General features: G+C 38.3%; 2 protein-coding genes across 4 annotated transcripts in view; both read right to left on the bottom strand.

The window, feature by feature from the left end:
- The window catches only part of mettl16 (methyltransferase 16, N6-methyladenosin), a 48202-nt gene extending 44332 nt beyond the window's left edge, over positions 1 to 3870 (bottom strand). For both annotated transcript variants that reach the window (XM_022670722.2, XM_022670724.2), the window contains exons 1-2: positions 3704 to 3870; positions 3263 to 3392 (exon numbers count right to left, since the gene is read on the bottom strand). In XM_022670722.2, coding sequence (XP_022526443.2) covers positions 3263 to 3390 — 128 coding nt within the window. In that variant the 5' untranslated portion in view covers positions 3391 to 3392; positions 3704 to 3870. The remainder of the gene's footprint in view (positions 1 to 3262; positions 3393 to 3703) is intronic.
- A 1541-nt stretch (positions 3871 to 5411) lies between these two features.
- pafah1b1a (platelet-activating factor acetylhydrolase 1b, regulatory subunit 1a) overlaps positions 5412 to 23674 on the bottom strand; it is a 38837-nt gene continuing 20574 nt past the window's right edge. For both annotated transcript variants that reach the window (XM_049466787.1, XM_007245916.4), the window contains 9 exons: positions 23094 to 23178; positions 19154 to 19228; positions 18543 to 18749; positions 15919 to 16087; positions 14019 to 14121; positions 13650 to 13878; positions 11697 to 11798; positions 10508 to 10664; positions 5412 to 8988 (listed from right to left, as the gene is read on the bottom strand). In XM_049466787.1, the coding sequence (XP_049322744.1) occupies positions 8915 to 8988; positions 10508 to 10664; positions 11697 to 11798; positions 13650 to 13878; positions 14019 to 14121; positions 15919 to 16087; positions 18543 to 18749; positions 19154 to 19228; positions 23094 to 23178 (1201 nt within the window). In that variant the 3' untranslated portion in view covers positions 5412 to 8914. The remainder of the gene's footprint in view (positions 8989 to 10507; positions 10665 to 11696; positions 11799 to 13649; positions 13879 to 14018; positions 14122 to 15918; positions 16088 to 18542; positions 18750 to 19153; positions 19229 to 23093; positions 23179 to 23674) is intronic.

The raw sequence follows: 23674 nt of genomic DNA, 5'->3' as shown, positions 1-23674 counted from the left end.
TATTAGATTTTACACACAAAAAGAATGCACTAATAGCAACATATTCTTAAGATAATAATAAAAAAAAATCTTTAAATTAAAATAATTCAAAATGTGCACATTACCATACTAAACAGGCCTAATATTACACTCTCTAAACAAAAGGGCAGCTGGTCAGTGTGTTTTTAGGCACTAAAGAAATCCATGATATACTGAAGATTTATCATCACAAGAACAAATTTATCACAATACGCTAAAATATTGCCATATTGCCCAGCTCTACTTTAAGCTATCTTCATTAGCAGTTAACAGTAGGTTTGACTCATACAATGATGTACTGTACTGTTAGGTGCATTTATTTTGCAGCCATGCATGCTAAAATATTAGCATTAGCTACAAAGCTAACAATCAGAAACATTACTCATAGTCATTCTCCAAACATGCAACGGCACCACATGTACAAAATCTACAACATACCTTAAACAGCACATATATTATGTACTGGTTTTTATTATTGACTAAATATTACAATCAACACACCTGTGTCAAATCACCTGACACCTTGTAAGGCTACCACCTCCTCACCCAGCACACGTTAAGAAGCTGCCTCATGGTTACCTGGCAGTGTAAAACTCAGCACCTGGCATCACCTGGCACCTCGTAATGTAGCTGCCTCAGCACTCAACACCTTATAAACGAGCTGCCTTATTACCTGGCACCCGGCACCTTATTACACAGAAAAGCCACAGATAAGGAAAGGACGGGCAAGCATGGGCAAGCATTATCCTCCTGAAAAAAATGCCAGCTAGAAACCCAGCCATTGGTGAAAACTGCAGGATGTCCAGCACCTAATACTAAGCTGTTTTAATGTCCCTCATATCACTTCTAGGGGTAACAGTCAATTGTTATATGCATTTGCTCCCCATATACTCACACTAATGATGATAGGGTTTCATTCCATAGCAATCCAGGCTTGTTCTTCACAACAACAATGTAAACAAAGGTGATATCCCTGCTTCTCTCAGTTCAATGATGTGCACACTCTCTTAATGTCAAGTTGGACCTGCGTCTTTGAGTGCACTGTAGAGGCATGTCCACCAGTCAATGATCTCTCACCAAGAGATAGACCCAAAAGTAGCCTCATGGAGCCTTTTTACAGGGAAGCTTTTCAATGTAGCAAAAGTCAGTGTCAGACCACAGACCACACCTGTAATCACTTACCTAACCTACACACAATGGTATTGCAAAGGGGCCATAGGACAAGAGCGAGCTAGCTAGCATATTAAAAATATAGCTAGTTATGTTATTAGTTAAGAATCTAAATGAAGCGGGCAAGATATTCTCCAAGCCATTATGTGGCGAGCCACAAAAAATATCTGTTTTTGGAAAATGAAGCAGGTAAACCCTGGAAGGAAAAAAAATAAACACACCGCTCCTCAAGCGGGGACCGAACCCAAGTTGTTAGGATCTTGGTCCAATATACTACCACTGTGCCGGTTAGTGGGCTGAATTACAGCTGGGAAAAATGTCTAATAATGAGAAAAGGAGCCTGAGAATGGGCGGAAAAACAAGAACAGGCGGAAACTAAAGACATGCCAAGTGCGACAGAGACACAGGGAAGGCGTGTTAACTAAAGTTCGCTAGAGAAGCATTTTATTTATTTATTTTGTTTTCATTATCATTTATTATAGTTCAAACAACCTCACGGGCCAGATGTTTCATGCTTGCGGGCCTATTGCCGACCTATGTCATATAGTATGTGTTTTACACATCATGGATGAATGGTTAAAGAAAATGGTTCATTTGACAACAAAAGACCCTGAAGCTGGACCATCTACAAGCTGCAGCTGTATCTCTGACAGAAGCAAATAAAGTAGCTATCACTCTGCTTTACATGTTCAGGAACAGAAAACAAAAAAAAAATTATGGTCATGCTATATGTGGCTTAAACAGCAAATAAAACATTCCTAGGGGCAACACCTGAACACATCATGTCACATTTCAGCAAGAACATGGCAGACATATGTAGTCTAGTATGAAGATGATCCATGCAGAGACTTTAGAGAACTAAAGCCAAAATATATACATTGTACTAAAATACATTCATTTTCAATGGGCATATATGCAGCTGAAACAGGGAGAAACTAGTGGATTCCAAATGTTTCAATATTAACATTTTAAAAACATTATAGTAATTATGGCTTTTAGAAAAAAAAAACAATAATGGGGAGGGGGGGTAGTGAACTATAGGCTCCTGTGGCATGGCCTACGCTTTTGTTCTAAATCGTATTTTTCCCCTTACGTTAGTTTTACTTTTATACTTTAAGTCGTTCTAAAACCAGTACTTACACTTTTACTTGAGTAAAAAGCTTAAGTTGAGTATTTTTAAGCCCTAGTATCTATACTTCTACCTGAGTAATGCATATGAATATGATTTTTTTTTTTTTTACTTTTGAATACTATATGAGGTGAGCAAAAAAAACGAATTGTTTAATGCAAGGTGACAATGTCCAGTTAGCAAGATGATTCATTTGCACTGTGCAATTTGACTACTGCCTAGTTTGACAGCTGTTAATATTGAACAGATCACAAAAAATCATATCACAATATTTGCCCCAATTATACACTGCCTGGCCAACAAAAAAGGTCACACTCTAAAATTTGGTTGGACCGCCTTTAGCTTTGATTGCAGCTTGCATTCATTGTAGCATTTTTAAATACACTTCTGCAATGTTACAAGATTTATTTCAAGCCAGTGATGCTGGATTCATTTTTCACCAAGATCTTGCAGCATTGATGATGGTAGACACTGACCGCTGCACAAAGCAGCTCTTCTCCATCCAGCACATCCCAAAGATTCTCAATGGAGTTAAGGTCTGGACTCTGTGGTGAACAATCAAAGTGTGAAAATGATGATCTCATGCTCACTAAACCACTCTTTTACAATTCCAGCCCCGTGAATCCGGACATTGTCATCTTGGAATATGCCCGTGACATCAGGGAAGAAAAAAAATCATTGATGGAAAAACCTGGTCTATATTTAGTATATTCAGGTAAGTTAGTCAGCTGACCTTATTTTTTCAGCACATACTGTTGCTGAACCTAAACCTGCAGACCAACTGCAGCATCAACCCCACATCATTTGCGTAGTTAAATCCAGGTGGAACTTTTTTTTGGCCAGGCAGTTTATTTGAGACATAGCTAACTTGGCTGTAATCAAAGCTAAGTGAAGAACTGAGAGGAAAAAGGAAGGAGGTCAGAAAACATCAGAGGTTTTACTCACATCACCCCGCCGACCAGGTTAGTCTGAACATGCTTCTGGAAATCAGGATATTTGGAGGCCAGATACGCGAAGTTTGGAGGCTTGTCCTTGTATCGGTTTCGGGGATGCATTGATTTATTTAGCGCCATTCCTGTGGAGACCGTTCACACACAGAGTTACATACACGTCGTTAGGGAGTATTAAATATTATTACTAAATATTATGATTAAAAGGAACAGTTAGCTGATATGTGGTGAGATAATGAAAATTATACAATATCTGGAAGAGAAGAAATGCTGTTATAACTGAAGAGAAGCAGACTGGAGTTGAGCTGAGTTTAGTTTACTCAGTTAGCTAAGTTGGCTAAACTTCGCTAACTAAGCTAACGTTAGTTAACTGGTAAACAGACGGTTTTAAAGAGAGTCCGCGAGGTTCAGAAACTAATACAGCTGTTTTTCGTACCGTTTATTCTCTTGTAGCGCTGTTAGTGAACAGTGTGGAGCTGTGTATTCTGTGTTCAGACTGCAGGAGCTGCTGCTGCTGCTGCTGAAGCGCACGTTGCTCCAACGTTGTGTTCAGTCACAGAGCTGCGCCGCCGTCCACTGCGAGTGACGACACACCCCGAGCACTGAGAGAAACTGTACACAGCAGTGGAGCTGGGGTAGTGCTTTAAAAAAATACCTCACAATATTATATATCTTACTAGGCAGTGAAATGTAAAAATATAGATGTTAAACGCTCTTTTTTCAATCAGAATGTAAATCACGGTCTCTAAATTCGGGCGAGACTTTTCATCTTTCTTTTTGGGGAAAACCAACACTTTTTTCATATGCTGACCTAGATATGTTTATTGTTAACATTATGATTATGATTAATACTTCAGAAATGTTCAGAAATGTAAATATTTGACTTCAGTACCAAGATTTGATATTTTTTCTAATGGACTTTACCTCCCTTCTTTAAAAAAATATTTAGATAGTAAATTATTTTTCTGAGATACTATCTCAATATTTTGAGATAGTAAGTTTTTTAAATACTTTCTCATTATTTTGAGATAGTAAGTGGTTATTTTCAGATACTATCATTATTTTGAAATAGTTAGTCATTATTTAAAGATACTATCTTACTAATTTTGAAAAAATCATTATTCTGAGATACTATCAAATTGTTTTATTATCTCAAAATAAGGATAGTGTCTCAAAATAATTATCTCAGAATTAACGCCTTACTATCTCAAAATAATGACTTAGTATCTCAAAATAATGAGATAGTAAGTTACTGAAAAATAATTCTAAAAAATCTTCTGGATTTTTTTAAATTAACGTGGCAGGAATGGGCTTCTATACTAATGTTTGTCTTCTATTGTAATTTTTTATTTGTCATAAAAAAAACAGTACACAGTGACGCATTATAAACAAACTAACAAAACAAACAAGCAAAAAAAAAACTAAACTGGTGAACAAAATGACACTTAAATGTATATCGTATTATATTTAGCACATGCTAAATGTTGTATAAACTGTATCCATTTAATAAAGCCATTAAATTTGTTACTTTAGTGAATTTGATTAATTATCCTTTCCACCTTAAATGTACAGCAGTTTCATTAAGAGTGACACAGGGATGCTATAATGGTAAAAGAGGGGCTGCCACAGATTTTTTAAGGTGGAATTAGCAGTTTGATTAAGGAGGCATAGAAAAGGTATAGACAGTATCTTCTGTATATTTGTGTAAATTCATGTAAATATGCAACTTTAAAAAAATATTCCTCTCTGCTTCATCCTGGTCTGGATTGTGAATTCAGAAAAGCAGTTACAAACATAGTTAATGAAATCAAAGCATCAAATCAGAATAAAATCACTACAATATACAATAGTGGGGGGCTTTATACCCCCCTAGCCTACGCCTGGCATTAGACATGGTGCCAATTATGGGGTGGTTTCTCAGACATGGATGAAATCAAAGCATTCTGAACGGACATTTTCCATTGAAAGAAAAATATAGTCTATGACTAGGCTTTATCGCTGTGTTTCATCTGCTACAAAAATAGTCATATTACAATGGCAGTACCTGTTTACTAGATAAACTGTGCGTGTTTGCATTTGCACTAAACTGAAATAAGAACACTGTCCAATGGATCTGAACAGATTAAAAACAAAAGAGACAACACTTACATTTTTTTCTCTTTAATTATGTTGCAAACAATAATGACATCCAGATATATTGTTAACAATTGGCTGTGTGAACAGTGATAACCATGAAAGCAAAAGTCCCATTAGAGCTGTGAAGACTGAAGCCTCCCATCTATTCACAAAGCAAGTAGAGCTGAGAGATGAACTTGTGGCTGGAGGAGGGACCCACAAATAATATTATGTACATTAGTCCATCCAATGAGTGCAGCGTTGGGATTGCTTGGGACCTGTGAATGGCAAACGCAATTTCCTTGCAGGGCACGCTGGGAACCCCTTGGTACCCACAAAGCGAGTGTTCACGCGGTGACGTGTCGAAAACCGTGTCCAAGAGTCACTTATATTCTTTGCCTTTTCTTAGCGAACCAAGAAACACAAGGTATATTTTAGAGCAAGGTATGTTTTCAGGTAGTCCTGAATTTGGGTTAGACTTGAATCTGCCAATCAGGAGGGAGTAGCGCTTTATAAGGAAGTATTCCTTTGAGCATCAGCTGTGCACACCGTGAATAAGAGCAAAAGTCATGATCTCCTGTGAGACCTGGGTCTGGGTACAGTATTTTACAATGCAGGATTTTGGAGTTATCATAGACGGATATATAAAAACTGTCCAATAGGAAAATCCCCCTGCTGTTTTTTTTTTTTTTTTTTTTTTTGGTATAGGCCCAGGTGCTGGAATACACCCTTAAGAGCATAGTCTAACCTGCTTGTGTCCTTGAGTAAAAGACAGGCCCCACCGTACTAGGGGCCACTTTCTGTCCAAGAGGTACAAGAAACTAAACAGGACGATTTGACTATCGTAATGTATAGCAAGCTGTGTTTTTTCTTTCCTACATATTCTTTACAGGAGGCATCAACGGTGTTTTGTTTGGGGTGGGCACTTCTCCCTCAGTCTGCCGCAATCCCATCACAAAAAGAAAGACGACAGAGGAGTCAACCTCCTTCACAGAGCGCACAGACACACACACGGACCAGTCTGCCTACAACCACATACTGAGCTCATCACAGTTATCATGCCAGGTGGCCTATCTGGTAGGGCGTCTGTGTTTGGAGTCATTAAATACGTAGTTTAACAGCACTAGTACATATATATTATACACAGATATCCCCTAAACCAGTCACGAGCAAAGAAACTAAGATTTTCTTCCATTTTTCTTTACAGGAGGAAGTCGTCAAATTCGACTGTTTCGCTTAGTTAAGACACTGCAGGACGGCCTGAGATTAGTCACCGCATTCCAACGGTACTACCTGGACCACCACAGACCCCCACCAGACAGCTCAACCAGTACTCAGTACTGTTACATGCAGCAGTGCTATGTCGACAGGTACAGATCTCAGACTAGCCACTATCAGGTTTTCAGCAGCAGCAGGTACATCCAGTACACACACAGGAACAGGAAAATCGCTAGATAATAGACTGGTTAAGCAGTGGAATTCTTTATTATATAATAATAATTGCATTGTAATGAAAAGGCTAATTAAAATGATCTCTTTATGCATTTATTAATAAGTCTTAAATTGCTTAAACCTTCAGTCAGAAAGGACAGAAGATCTAACATAAGAGGGATGTGCAAGTTAGTTTTTTTTTTTCCTCATTACCGTAATTTTCAATTTTTTTTCTTTTCCCCAACATTTTCAGTCTGCTGCCAAAAAACAAAAGGCAGGTTACTTACTTTTTCTTTCTTTTTTCCTTACTTTAATTCTCAAAATATGGAATGGTTTACCTCCACTTTTGGGATCCATTAACTCTATTCATTAACTGGGACAATAGTGTGTTTGTTTATCCACATTGACCCACACACATTGCAAGATGAACAGCAGAGAATGTGCTACTCGTAAGACATTAGTAATATCAGGCATTGCTCAAACTTGAACTTGAGGTGCTCTCCCATTTCAGTTTGATCACACGTGTTCCCAGCACTCTCTACTCCTGTCTATGTTTCACTGGATCAAGATAGAGCTGCTGTAGTCTACACTGTGAAACTGTCCTGTCTACAATGAAATGGAGGAAAATACGAGCTACCACCATCAAGCATAACTTCCACAGAGAGCTCAGGCAGCCAGACAATATATGCTTTTCATTAGAATCATCCTTTAAATAACCCACGAGCCAGTCAGTCAGTACAGAATTGAGCGTACAGTAGCTATCCCAGCTCTCAATTTATCACAAGGATTACACCACCCACCCATTTTTGTAAATTCGACAATACAAACCCGCTGTTTTATCAAGGCAGGTTTCAACTTTGCACATCCCTTACCCACCACTAGGAAACCCTTTGAACCCTTGTCATGCTTCATTTATATCTCCACAAGTCCAAACGGAGGGTTTCTTTTGCACTGCTTTGCATTTTTGCAAACTTCAACTTCATCGTCTGCTAAAAGGGGCAACAAGACAAGGTGTACATGATTTTTTAAGAGTAGAAACAAAACAAAAAAATATTTTTGCAATATAGAAATAAATCTCTTTAAACTAATACTACACTGTCAGAGCACCAATATTCCATTGAGGCAACCCTTTTTTGGTGCTAAAAATGTTTGAAGTGCACTAATATGGGGTCAAAATAGTCAGTAATGTATTTCCATTTATGTATATACACACACATGGCCTATACTTTAATCTAGGGAAGAAAAAAATCAAATTAAAATCTTGCTGCCCACTTTTCAGCCTGGTCTATTCAGAAACAGGTGGAAATCTCCCCAGCAAAGCAAAATTAGCTTCTGAACTCAGATACTCATCTCAGTAGGACGTTTCATGACAAGTGTACAAAGACTGATCCCCTAAAGTTTCAAGAAGAGAAGAACTCTCTCAATCGTTCTTAGATGAAGTCATTAAAATATCATCTAGTTCCACAATAAGAGAATGAATAGTAAGCACACTTCAGAAATGATGTTACAAAGCTACAGATTATTCTGATAACAAGCCCCACAGACGATCAATTTTTCCTCTTTTTTTTAGGGATTAATGGTATTCTGGTATTACCTTGTTGTCTTCCCTCCCTCCCCAAAAGGTCACCAAGCTAGGCACCAACAGACTACGACAGTGATAGAAAAAAATGACAAAAGAGGGAAAAAAAAGTTTACATTTATAAAATAAAATAAGAAAAAAAGAAAAGAAATTAAAGTACAAACAAGGACAACACTGTCATTAAATTATCAGTATAGTGCCCTACATTAACCCAGTCAGTTGACGCCTTCGGTAGGTAAGGCTGAGTGAAAGGTCAGCCTGTGTTAAACCTATGGTAATTCTAGACAACGTTATGTAAATTTACAGTATACAATTTTGGATTCACCATGCAAGAATACTTTTTTTTGAGTGTGTAACATTTAATAGCTCGACCTACATCCAGAATAATTTACATAAAAGGACAATAGTTATTGAACCAGAGCTGGGTGGGTCATAACCATGGTGGTCAAGTGCATCCAGAGCAGACGGAAAAAAGGGGTTGGGGTGAAGGGCTGTGGTGGTTGTGGATTCCTGCAGGCAAGGTCAGCGACACTCCCACACTTTTACTGTCTGATCTACACTTCCGGTGACCACGTAGGGAGCAGCCTTGTGAAAATCTGTGAAATGAAGAGAGATTAATGCTTTAGTATTATTACACAAATAAAACGATTTTGGTCTAAATGTAATGAATAAAAGGGTGTGTTTATACGTGTGGTACAGATGCCTTGGTCTGAAACAAACAAAAAAAGGATACATAGTGTCCTACATTTTAGTCCTCATATGCATATGATTTGTGTTCAGGAATATTTGTAATCAAAGCAAAATAATCATTTATAAGGGTGGATATAAATGACAAATGTGTGGCAGAAGGCTAATAAATCACTGTGGTCATAGTAGGCAGATATCCAGCAATGTACAGTGAGATTAAACCTGATCCTTAAAACACAATGTCTGGATATAAGTATAATTTATAATTTACGCAAAATTTTCTCTCTTTTTTTTTATTGCCAAGGCTGTAAAATTGGATGTTGCTGTTGCTGCATATCAAATTCAATAAGTCTTTATTATTCTAGTTGTTTTAAGTTAACAGTTCTATGACTGAAAGCAGGTACATAATCAAATAATTAAAGGTTAGCAGATATCTAAAAATATAAAGAAAAACAATGCCCTCCAAAAGTATTGAAACAGTGAGGACAATCTCTTGAAACAGATTTAGATTTTAAATACCTGGCAATAAAAATTAATATGTTGATTTTCGTCTCATATTCATCTTTTAATGTCAAACCCAAATGTCTTCAGTCTACAGCAAAAATAAATGGATCAGCCTTTCTGTTACAATACTTTTGGAGGGGACTGTACATAAAGACAAAATGCGATATAAACCACCATATAAATCTAAACAAGACAGAGGGAGAAATTGTGAAAGAAAATAGTTCTAATGGTGACAAGCAATCACACCATTTGCTCACATCATTTAATCCAACCAAAGCTGACAAGTAAAAACACACCCTTAAACATACATTGCTCAAAAGCACACACCAGCTGTTAAATCATATTAAAAGATTGTTCTGAGTAATGCACAAACATGTAGTATAAAATTAGCCACATTCTCTCATTATACATATCTGGAACAGTACTTGGTCTGCAGACCAAAATAAATGGCTTTGAAAGTCTGGTTATTCCCCCAAAACAACCCATCAATCAATAAATGAAAAGATGAACGCTGTGCACAGAAATGCATTTAAAAGGTACACTGAGGCTTCAGAGGAGCCTGCTGGGGTGTTGGCTGAACAGTTTGTGAAGCATCTCCAGAGAGTTCTTCAGCCTTGATCCACTGAAAAGCTCTCGACTCAGACAGTGGAGAGCCTGAAGTGCTTGCTCCCCCTCCCCCCACTAAATCAGCCTGCCAGCAGCCCCCAGGACGGTGCTTTGTGGCTCAGAGATGGACAATCCCCAGCTCAAAACCCATGGCACACAGTCTACCTCTGAACCCTCTAGTAAAAGCTTTCAGCGCTACAGAAGGATGATGTATTTTACACTGCCTGGAGGCTTCTTTGCCCAAACAAAAGGAAGACATTTCAAAAAAGCATCAGAAATCAAAAAACGGAGTGATTCACAGTGGCTCCAGAAGCTTACCCAGAGAGGTAACAAAGTGTTCGTGGGCACTCAAGGTCTTCTTGCAGCGCTTGTTTTTGTAGTCCCAGATCCTCAAAGTCTTGTCATCAGCACAGCTTATGATAAACTTTCCACCAGGGTGAAACATCATACCGCGCACCCAGTTATCATGGCCAACCTATGCAATATATAAAACATACACAATTTTACAAACAGCATGAACAGAAAGGGCACACGTCTAGGATACACAAAAAAGACCGAGAGAATGCCTTGACGTAATCTGCGTCATCATTTCCAAAAATATAAAAAACAGCCATGCCTCCTAAAATCAGGCTGTGTTCCAAACTGCACACTTCCACAATAAATAGTGCACCACTTTTAGAAGTGCATTAACAAATTAAGTAAGTATAGAAGTGTGTAATTTCAGCGATGAAGACATGGATTTTGCCAGAAAGCGATGGGCTCGAGTGTGGGAGTATTTTGGACAGAGACCCAGCAATGTGCTTTAAAAAGGACTGAAAGCTGATGTTGTAGATGACTAGGATCGTAGATAGCTTCGATGCTTGAGGGCTTAAAGTGCAAGGATTCCAATGCACATGGTCAGCACAATTGCATAACACAGTAATGCATGTATGTATGGAGCATGTGGACTAAGTTGCCGTGTGCATTTAAATTTAAGGATTGTTGCGTATCATGCAGGTTTTTTTTAATACTGCATTAATTTAAAAGCAAAACTATACTAAAAATAAAGAGAATATAAGACATACGCTCCATATATTATATATATATATATGCCATTATTTTACACAAGGTATTTTAGGTGAAGCTGTCTGGCTCTCGGACGATGCATTAGGAGAAGCATCAAACTAAATGTGTCAGGTAATAGTCTGAAGCCTAGTATTTAAGTATAAATATTTATACTATATTTTAGATTAACAATTCACCACTGAAGTATTATTGTTGCAGTATTAAATGTACACACTGTGTTCTTACGAAGACAATGATTGAAGAACTATTAAAATATATATTTATCATTATGGTGGAATTATCCCATAATAAATTAAGCACTCATAAAATGTCCTTTAGACAAATGCATTAATTAGATCAAATGCAAAAATAATTGTTGAATTAATCAGGAACAAAATAAATTGTTGTGTGCAGCCCTACACACAATTGAGCACCACAAAGCTTCTCTATAACGTTCACTCACCAGCGTCATAAGGCACATGCCAATGCTGACGTCCCACATCTTGATAGTCTTGTCTCTGGAGCCAGACAGCAGGAACGGTCCAGGTTTCCCACTCTTCTTAGTCTGGCAAGCAAACAAAAGAGATCAGCCCCCAAGGACATGAATGGAGGGAACTGGCACCATGTGTGGTGATATTTATAGAGCTTTCTAGAATACTGCTCTCTGTGTGAGGAAGACTGAGCAAGATTTAATGCTGTGCACTGGCAGAAGCTGCTTCTGCTGCCGCTTATCAACACTGCATTTGCATCAGAGCAAAAGAAAACTAACAGCATTATTAGAGAGCTGAGTGTACAGTTCATATATCCAATTAAGAATACTTTTTGAAGGATGATGGATCTCTCAAGACATTCTGCCAAGCCTATAATTCAGCCATTTAACATTTAGTCATATTTGCCATTTAGTTACATTTTGTTCTAAGCAGGAGAAAGGCATGCTTAGTAAAGGTTGGGTTGGGCAACAGGTCTGAATTTCACTTTAAAATGATTCCAGAACATTTCACACCCATACAAACAGTACTTAGTTCTTCAACGTCCTGCTGTAAAATTGAAGCACAGTTTGGGGTAGGCAGTCAAGAATGAGATGAGGATGAGATGAGAATGAGAAAACAAAACATTCCTACTACAACTTATTATATTAATACTAACCTCATGAGCATGTTCTCACTGGCCACAAATAAACAGAGTAATGTAATGATCATAATGATTTAACTATGTATAATAATACATATACAGTTCCTTGTCAAAACAACAACACAAACACACCTTAAAAAAAAGAAATCTTAGAATTATCATCTCTTTTCACTGCCTTTCACTAAAACAGTTAAAGCTTTATCATTTTGGAGAAACAAGGCTTTTATATAACAGCCCACATGCACTTAAGCTCTCTCCACACAAACCAAAGGCAGGCATGCTCAGACAAGAGTGTTCCGAGGATCTAAACCATTACAGAACTGCGGCAAGATCACGCATGACTGCATTATCACCAGCTGTGACGGCCTAATTGATGTCAGGAGATCCTACAGCTATTCTACCTGAACTGGTTTGACAGTGCCAGACTTTTTTTCTAAGTTTTGTTTAAGCTGGAAGGAAGCATAGGAAGTTCCCTTTCTGCGATAACAATCGAGAGGCATTGTGAAAGCTCAGGCTGCCTGATGGAGCCGCATGCTGTGAGGGCAAATGTTACATCAGATAAATTGGAAATTGGACATGGTTGATCACAAGACTGGCAAGAATCAAAATGGTACCATCTTAACCTCAGGCCATCAAGCTCTAATCTTTCCAAATTCATTTCATGGTCTGGTTCAAACTGGTTCTGTACGCTGTGTACAATTTGTAGGTGATCCTTGGTTTCAGATCAAAGAGCAGATCATCATGTTTTCAGAGAGCAGAAAAAAAAAGCTACAATAGCAATATTTGAACACAAGCATGTTGAGACTACGGATCTCACACACATGCACACGCACACTTTGCTAAATTACAGGTCTTTCTAATAAGCAGCCAAAAGGACCTGCTTTGACCACATCATTTACAAATCATATATTTTATTGCTCATATGGATGCACTGAATATTTGGCAACCAATATTATAAGTAAACGTGCAAAAAGGCTGAATGGTTTATACAGACGATGGCAAAATTCTTTCATATAGGAATGTGTTCTCTAACATTAGAATTTGTTTTCAGCAGCAACAGCATGCCTACTTTATATGTGTGATTGTGTTGAGGTATATTTATGACTCAAAGGTAAATGTATGTCTAAATTGCACTGCTAAGGTGAATATACTGTGCTATGACAGAACATTTAATATCCCAGCAGTGTTCATTAAAATACATGAATACCTGTTAAAATTTGCATGCAATATTCCCTTTTTACATACAGATTTTGGCCTAAAATGATTAATTCTTTGCTGTTCTCACCTCAGAGCCAGTGGCATCCATTATAGTTTGATGGGCACTCTCAGGGGCCCAGGAGATACACTCCACTACATGTTCGTGCTCCCTCAGCTCAGCCTTGCACTCTTTCGTGGCCACCACCCACACACGCACTGTCTGGTCATTAGAGCAACTGGCAATCAGGGAGCCATCCTGGTTGGGTCGTACCATGCGTACCCACTCTCTGTGGCCAGTGAATGTCTTGGTACAATATCTGTAGGGTTAGAAGAAATTAATGAGAGGAGAAAAATAATACATGGACAAGCCTAAATTAAACACATATTTTGGCTTGTGCACATCTATCTTCATATGATTAACAGTTGAGGTCGAAGTGCATTTTCCTGCATTACTTACCCTGTAGCAACTTCCCACATTTTCATGGTTTTATCTCGAGAGGCAGATATTATATGATCTCCATTGGGCATTATAGCTACAGACGAAACGTTATGGTCATGTCCTAAAATGAAGAAAAGAACAGAAAAAGGGGGATGAGGACAAACAACCGAACAGAGACCCTTCAGAGCTGGTGGTCTCAGTCCAGTCCCAAACTAGCTCTAGAGCAAAATATAATCATTTGTGGCAAAAACTATATCAAACCTCTACCTAATACAAATATCAGCTCTACTGCAAGTTTAAACTAAATGGTGATATGGTGTAGTTAAACTGGTGCATTGCCAGATAATAACTAAAGCTACAGTTACTTTTTTGCTCTCACCCCATACTGATCTGACCAATAAACAGAGATAAAGTTCTCACATGGTTTGTTCTGATACATTTTGGTACATTTCCATTTTTCACTGTGTAAAAACAAACCAAACCATGAGGAAAACACTAACACAATTTAAAGTAAACTAATTCAGACCAGAGCAAACAAACTATAGGTTTGAAAACAACCTTGAGCTTACATTTACCAGTCAAAACATTTAGAGACATGCACAAAGACTTCAGAATTCAATGAATTTGTCAGGCTTTGTAGAGCTGTGGAGACATTATGTGCATATTCAGCAGTAACTACACCCACACTTCTACCATGCAAATCATACAGATAAGATTTATAGCTGACAATGGGTACTTAATCTTTACCATGACCAAATATTAAAATGCATTAAGCAATTAAATAGAAAAAAGAACAACCAATTTGCCTTGGGTGGCTTTGTCTTTAAAGAGCATAAGGCATAAAAAGCTAATTATTCAGGGCATCATTTTAAACCTGCAAAACAGATGATGAAACTAAGTAGCCTGTTAAAAAAATGATGTGAAGAGCCTGTTATCTCTCTTTGAAAAGGATAATTAAACTGCTGTCCAAATCTTTTAATCTCCTGCTGAAGCTCACAATACAGTAGGAGAGAGAGAGAGAGAAAGAGACAGAGAGAGAGAGAAAAAGACAGAGAGAGAGAGAGAGAGAGAGAGAGTGCACACACTGTTTTGCACCCAACTAAGAGTGGGACAGACTGAAAGGAGGGGGGCGGTTACTGCGCTGCTTCCCTCAATCAGCACAGTCTGCTAGTCTGAGGGCAACGTGCCAGTTTATCTGACAGGGTGTAAATTACAAGCCACCGGATTTGAACATATTAAAAGCTGTTGCACACATGCTATTTGGATTATTGCCACCGAACGTTTACAAATTTTGACATGGATTTAAAACGCCTAGAAGCTTGATACCAGTTTACTGGTTTACGCACTTCCACTCATTACTATTTTTTCTGCCTTTCCACCACAAAAGGATTGAGGAGGGAAAAAAAACTGGTTTAATTCAGCAGGCGAGCAGTTGAATTGCAAACTCTGCCCATTTTTATAGAGATCACCCATCAGAGCAGCCTGCAGGCTCATATTCCCAACATACTAGCCTAATTTACCAAGCAATTTGGATATTAAAAGGACACTGCCTAAGGACCAAAAACGCAGGGACAGCACATTTAACTTTCATGAAGGAATAAAATGCTGAATACATTCAATGTTTCATTTGACTAAATGCCTAAAAGCAGACTTTAATACCTAAAGGAGTTGAACTGTGACAGACAAGAAGATAATGTAGACACAAAAAACTGTAATATAAAAGATTGCCTTTTTGGGACATTTACAATATAGGATGGTTCACTTTGCATTTAGAATGTTCTCTAACAAACTGAAGGCCAAGTGTGAATCAGAGGCAAGTAACACCTTTTCTTAATAACCTACGCCTCTCTAAAACACAACCCATGCTCCCAGGAACCTCACACCACAAATACAAGGCCAAAAACATTGGCAGGCTCACCATGCATGGTCCTGATGCACTCAAAGCCCTGGAAGTCCCAGAGTTTAATGGTCATGTCTGCAGAGCAGGAGGCCAGCAGCTTTCCAGTCTGATCAAAGGAGATGTCCTGCACAGAGTCTGTGTGACCCTTGAGGGTCCGCTCAAAGTCTCCCGTCTCATAATCCCATACCTAGAACAAAAACAAAAACAGCAACCTCAGTATCTGTAGCAGGTTTCCATTCAAACGGTTTGCAAAAGTTATGCACAATTACAGAAATACAGAAAGTAACATTAGTCAACAGTCAGCGAAAATCAATGATGACTATTGTGTGCAGCAGTGGCACAGTTTAAATCTGTGCCACCCCAATGTCTACATCACTGTTCTGTGACAGCAGTACAAAACAATCTTTCAGAACAAGCCAGCTAATTAAAGAATAATTATAAAAATAAAAACTTGTTTACAGATTAGAGCTGTTTGGCATACACATCACACGGGATACATAAATACATAGCTTAACAAGATCACGTTTCAGCAGTTTTTTAGTCCACAGACGGATAAGCTTTGTCTGCTGCACAGGGGGTTGGTGTTTGCAAAAAGTGACAGAAGCCTCTCCACCTGCTTATCTGAAGCTCTTCCCTCACATCATTAAATCTCACCTGACACTGCTGAGAAAAAGGAAACATGCAGACAAAGCATGCTGTGGCCACACCCAGAGAAGACAAGCTTAAACACTAGGATTAACCAAGCAATAGGCCTGCATGTTAAACATGTTTATGTAGGCAAGATTAAGTAAAGAACTTAACAAAATAAACAAATTAAATGGAACAAAAAATTAGAGTTTTAGTTATTAAAAAAATCATGACAGTCCAGAAGCTAATAAAAAGAAAATACAAAAATGTAGACAAAGCAAAGAAAAAAAATAACCTGGCATTAATTCTCTCTTCAAGATAAATATGTGCGTTCAACACTTAAATTAGACATCATGTGTGGAATACAAATACTTCCCTACTCTAATCGACAGGTACTGAAGGCTTTGAAACTGCTGGCTGGCATGAAAGCTAAACATATTCATGTTCAGAATATTCATTACCATTTTTTTAAATAACACTGTCAAGTAGCTCATGCTACGTTTGCAGAACAGAGCACACAGGTAAGGAGAACTGTGTCAAGGCTGCACAGCTCAGGGGGGTTCATCACAATAAGCTATGAATACAAATACAGAGTTCTAGCAGAGTCTACTAAAAAACTCAACTAGCTCAGGTTATCTGGCCATAGGCACCTGCAGCCCGAGCAGATCATCATTTCACAATAAAGGCCCTTTCAGACCATTTTTGTCTATATGGTAGAACCTTTATGCCCAGACTGTTTTTTTATCTTCTGTGTTCTGTAAATGGTGCTAGAAACTCCAGAGCAAACTAAAATGTCCACTCTTTTTGTTTCTCTGTTCATTGTCTGTTTGCTTGTCTTTTTTTCCCCTGTTCTCTTTGATTTAGTAGGATTAGCAGGCCATGCTGTGGTTGTGGTTCTCAAGAGGACATGAACCGATTAGGATGAACCTAGACAAACTTTAAAACAGATCTCTAAAGCATCTAAAGAACCTTATTCCCCAGCATTTCAGCTCAAAGCTCAAGTATATTTACTTTAACCTCTACATTTTTATAGTCAATGTTAATCATAAGCTTTTTTTAATCTGCTTCAAACAAAATCACTTGCTCTTCTGCCATACTGATGCCCATTCATTTGGAATGCATCCATGATGACTAAGCAGAGCTAAATTTGCTGAATTTAACACCATCTACAACATAGAAAATAGTTCTTATTTAAAAAAAAAAAAAAAAAAAAACACATGCAACATCAGTCTCAGTTCCGGACTGTCAAAGGCAACATTAGTATACAAGCTTTTTTTTATTTTTTAAACTTTATATGAATCTTTTCCTCATTTGAAAAGATCAGACATTGGTGTGAAAGGACCTTTAGTCTTAAAAAGGTTAATTTCTGCAATGTGGGAAAAGTAGGGCACAGGAGGAAGTTGGGGTGGGGGCACAGCCCAGTAAAGCTGTCCCAAGTTGGTGGCCATGGCTACTGGCACTCAGACAAAAGCTGAATTTGCAGAAAGACAAATGCCGGAGAGTGTGAAGGGACCTCAGCTTAAAAAAGTAAAAGTCAGTTTTAGAAAATCAGATTTGAGGTACTGCCCCATCGACTAGCAAAACAAAAAGAAGACAACATTGGGTGTGAAGTAGATACTGGCATGAAGTGTGTCTTTGTAGTGAAAGCTGGAGCTGCCTGCAGAGCTGCTGAGTTGATGCCAGGCTGGCGGAAATGGGGCATATACTGGATCATGGATCTCATTGCCACACAAACACCCCCAGCCTCGACATTGTTTAGACAGAACAAGTAGATGACTGAGATCCTTAATATCACACAGCAGGGCAGAATATGGGGAAGCACAGCTACTCATTTTAGCCCTCATTGATGGCACGACTGCATTGCAAAGCCCAACAATGGAATGAAACAGAGTGAGTGTGTGTGTGTGTGTGTGTGTGTGTGGCTGAGGAGGAAAAGAAAGAAAGAAAGAGAAAAAAAAACACAATAGACAAACATACCCAATATTAAAAGGGGAGGAGCTTACGACAACACTTACCTTAATTGTGGCATCCTCCGACGCGGACACCATTACACTAAATACGGGGTGGAAAATGACCTTGGTGACAGGACTTCTGTGGCCACTCAGAGAATATCTCTCTGGAGGACGGGGGATCCATTCTTTGGGGTCTCGTTTCTGTGCTATAGGCCCCCCTAAAGTGATCTCCTCTTGTGCTTCATTCAGCTTTGATTCCAACTCCATCACCTTCAAAAAAACAGCAGTGTAAGAACATTCACAAGTCCGGATACCAAGTTAAACATTTTGCATGCAGTTTACATGGAATCACTGCCATCAATACAGCTTGCATTTAATTTAGGAGTAGGCAATACGACAACATTATCGAATTATTACAGATTTTATTACTTTTCTGAGTATCTTGTAAATATCCTCTATAACAAAAAAAAACAAAAAAAAACACCACTGTCCAATGCACCAAAGATATAAAACCCTGGTTAACATTGTACATTTGTTATATCATATAAACATTGTGATATATATCTACCACATATTACCCATCCCTAACTGAATGTAAATAAGCCATGTCTAAAGCACAAAATAGAAAATGTGGCAATTAAAGACCAAATTCTATGCTTAATAAATGCACAAACCTTCTTCTGCAATCTGATGACTGAAGTCCATTTCTTTTCCAAAAGGCCAGCATATTTCTTGTCCAACTCCTCATTCTAACAACAGAAAGAAACAAAGTATAAAACTCAAACAGAGCGTTGAACAAAAACACACAGCCAATGCATGGGAAAAGCAGCTTCTACACATAACTGCAGCCATACACCCACCACCCCTAAGGCAACTGTAAATTCTCCAAATCCCTTCACATGGGTTAATCTCCTGCAGACAAAGACAGCTTACCAAGATTACAATTATAGAAAAACCGCAGTGTGAAAAATTGACTTCAGGGTGCCTGGCACACAAGAGTCCATTTCGATGATTTACGCAAGCTACATACAGGATTCCTGCCCATTACACCTACAGGAGCTTTTATAACTTACCACCCTAGACTGACATGCCAGAGGTCACGGCAAACGGGACTAGCATCCCATATGTTCCTCGACTTTTGCCATGTCCCATGGAAGATGAAGAATTCTACCAAACTGCAGGGCATGCATGCAGGCCTATCTGCATTGAATGGAGCTGTGATTTCTTCCAAATTGTTTGTCTGCTTGCACAGACAACTGTAGCCATGTCTGAGTAAATCCATCCATGAAGATGGTAACCCTTTTTGCTTCGATAATAGCAGATTTGGAACTCTCCTTTAATACATTATGGATTATTGAAGGGTGGATATGCATAAACCATTCACATCTGATTGTGGAATATCTAGGAAAAAAGGGATTTCTCCAACCATCTTGTTGGCTTTTTAGTATGAAGCACTCCTGCACTAGTGTTTATAAATGCAGACTGTATGGTTAGGTGCAAAGGCACTCAATGAAATGGTTGGCTTCAATGATTTGAGTCCGCACTAAAGGTTCGTGTCTTTTTATTTTGTATACATTTTGTGCAGCCAGCTTCACAAATTTCACACTGCTATTTAGTCTACTAATTTTTTTACTACGTTCATTTAGTTTACTACTTCATTAGCTACATGGAGTCTCTCTATAATTCATATTAATTGTTTTGTAGAATGTTAGTCAGGAGTTCGGCAAGTTGCTTTGCCAGGTGTTGTGACGAATTTTAGCTCTCTGTCAGAATCCAGCACATCACAGCAGTATGAGTGTTAAAGATTCTCCTTAGATATATTTTATTTCTGTTAATAAATTAGGGTTCATCTACTGGTACAGTAAATAAATGTATTTCCAGTATGGGTGTGACGAGATCTCGTGCCACAATATCTCTCTTCAAGCTTAAATCTGTCTTGCGGAAAGAAGGAGAGAAGAAAAAAAAAAAGTATGTGAGCTCCGCGGTACAGTTAAAAAGCTCCGCTCGACAGTGCTCTTACTGTCCCAAAGATTCAGCCCTAGCAAATACTGTAAGTAAACCCTACACGTGACCGTTTCATAGGCAGTTGTACTAATCCCTTAGCTCTGTACTGTATTTAAAAAAAATGTTCTGTCTCTGTTTGCTTGTGTGTTTGCACACAAGCATAGTCTTAATATGACTGGTTATGGTTATAAAAAGTTTAATTACAAGAGATTTGAGGAAAAAAAAAAAAAAAAAACACTAACCATAGGCTTAATATGACTGGTTGTGGTTTGCACTTATTGTTTGCACTATATAAGACCTAGAAAAGTTTAAATTTTTATTTTCTATTCTTATTCTTATTTCTATTTCTTATAGAATCAATGTGTGAGAGAAACCAGACTGTTTTTAATTTTTGACGTTTTCTTTAAAATGTCATTTTTAAATCTTGTCTCGTTCTCGTGAACCCAGTATCGGGTCTCGTCTCGTGATTAGTGTGTCGTCACACCCTTAATTTCCAGTCTAAGCGTTTGTGTTGATACTGCTGCGTGATACATCCACACACAATTTGAATTTTGGCACACCACCAATTCTTTTCCCTCTGGTATGTTTGAAGACTGCCTTAACTTTATGTTATTGATCTGAAAACCTGAACCATCTAGAAAGATGCTTTTACATTGCAGACAAACTGGACCATGGTTTAGTAGATCTGTTGTTTCAAACCTACTACTTTGGTTCAAACCGAACTGAAAAGCAGCTATGTATACAACTCAGACTTCAGACAAAGTGGACTGGAACAGCATCACATTTTGCTTTACTTTTCTGTGAATAATCATCATTATTCACACTTACAACACAGTCACAGGCTGATTCAGCGGTATGAAAAAACAACATGGTTAATTGTGTTTGCCCTCAATCGAGACATTCCTCCCTCTGTGTGTGTTCTTAAATATGCATAGCAGTAATCGGAGCTGGAGGCTACAAGTGGGCTCTGTTTGCGTAGAAAAGCGTACATATTAATGTCTCACTTTGAGGGAAAACATCACCACAGTAATGTTAACTGCTATGGTTCAGTTCACGCCAGTAATACTGTCAAACACGCTTGTTCTCTCCCATCACATCTGAAAAGATGTAAATTATATGGGACCTACTAACACAAAGACAGCTAAAAAGCAAGCACATGGGGCAGAAAAGGTGTAAAAATGAGTGCAGGAGCTGCAGCAGATTCACTCTCCTGGAATCAAATCAGAGGTGTCCAAGAGAACAGTTGCCGCCTCTATGATGAGAAAGGGGGGAGTGATGGGGGTCGTGTCACTGAGTCACTGAGGGAAGAGACGATCCAAGGATGCGCAGAGGTCTGATCTGCCATCTGCCTGGACCCTCAGTTGCACATTGTGGCTAATGGCTAACCAGGAGCCCACTACCAATGCCAACTTCTAATCACTACAGTCTGACAGACCATCAGTCCAGAAAAGACAATCCGCCCTCCAACTCAACTCTACCTAGTGCAGAGTGCACCTACAGCCAGCCCAAGCCCACTCTCAGACCCTGTGTACATCAGTCACCTCATGTATTTATGTATGTAATAGTATGTATGCTGATAAAATTGTAGTTACATGCATTTAATCAAAAATGTTTCTGGTTAGTCAGACTAACATCTGATTGCAGACAATTCGGATTTGTTCTTTGCAAGTGATCAGATTTCTGACACTTTTTAAAAAATCTTACTCACCCCCTTGTCCACACTTCAGACACACTTAGCCCATCAGTGCTAACAGTGGTTCTTCTTTGGTCGAGACAATTGTTTCACAACCAATCATAACATTGCCTTTTTGGGATGGAAAATGCAGTTTCACTTTCACCAATTACTACTGTTATTTTGTTTTTTACTGAGAAGTTTTGTTTGTTAAAGACATCTTAAAACGACAGATGTGTTTATACTGCTATAGCTATGACTTGAGGCATCTTAGACCTCCTCCTGAAGTGGTTGGAGTGATATGATTTGTATCTGTTTAAAAAGTGACCAGGCGTAAATAGGGTCTTCATGTTTGGACCGGCTATAAAATGCAAACTAAACCCTTTCAGAGAACCATCTCACGTGAATAAATAGGGATTAATCGACATCCTGTTAATTAAAGTGAGTTTTCAGACTTCTTCAGGCATCTTATCTAAAAGGGTGCTTCTCCATCTACAAGGCCCATCAATTATTTATTGTGTTTTTTCCCACAAAAGGAACTGAATGCCTGAAAAGCTCCAGCTTAGGCAAAACAAGAACTTTAGCCAAAGGAGTCCTAGCATTCCTGCATGAATCACAACATAGGAAATTCTGACAAGGAAGAAAGCCTTCTCAGCAATTCTCCAGCAAATCTAGCAAGGGTTAATTAACAAGGACCACAGTGTGCGTCTCCATCACTTATCTCCATCTCTCCTCTTTCAAGGATTAAGGTCCTATGGCTCTGCCAGTGTGCATAAATATCTTGCTCATCTTTTTCATGCCCTCAGCCACAACTTTTTAGTCTGGCATCAATTAAAGCAGGAAAATACTCAAAATGAAGAGATAACGTTCAGGCTTTTGTGTTGAAACATTTTAAGAGGGGGAACAGCAGGGTTGTTCTTTCCCATACACACACTCACCATGTCTAATTCTGCTTCCTTCTTGAAAACTGAATATGCCTCTTCATATCCATTGGAACGAAGGTAATCAGCTATCGCTCGATTTCTGAAAAACAAAGAGGAGATTAATTAGCTCTTGTGATAGGCAGGCAGACTCAATTTAAAACTGGAAAATGCTTTAGTAAGGGGTTTCTTATGTTTCCTACTGACGAAAAAAAAAAAAAAAGACAGAATAAGCATGTAAGAAAGCAATAAAGTTCATACAATTTAAATCTCTTTGTGGCTGAAAGACCAAACAAACACTTCATGAAAACATAAATTTGACAAGACCAACACACAAATATTAAAACTGAGTAAGACAACATACTTAATTTATGCCATATGTCTATATAAAAAATATTTCTATATAATATTTTAGTATCATTAAAAACACACAGGCAAAGCTTTTACAGCACAGTAACAAGAACATTCTAATTAGTCTTATTTTGTAGTTAATTTGTAATTGTTGCTGACAAGCAGATATTTTTTTTATCCTGCTGGCTAGATATGTAGCATGAACAAGCTCTAAATTTAGCTTTTAGCCGAGCACTGACACCTGCAGA

The sequence above is a fragment of the Astyanax mexicanus genome, chromosome 18 (assembly GCF_023375975.1).
Source record: "Astyanax mexicanus isolate ESR-SI-001 chromosome 18, AstMex3_surface, whole genome shotgun sequence".
Lineage (NCBI taxonomy): Eukaryota > Metazoa > Chordata > Actinopteri > Characiformes > Acestrorhamphidae > Astyanax > Astyanax mexicanus.
This window is presented reverse-complemented; position numbering and strand designations above follow the sequence as displayed.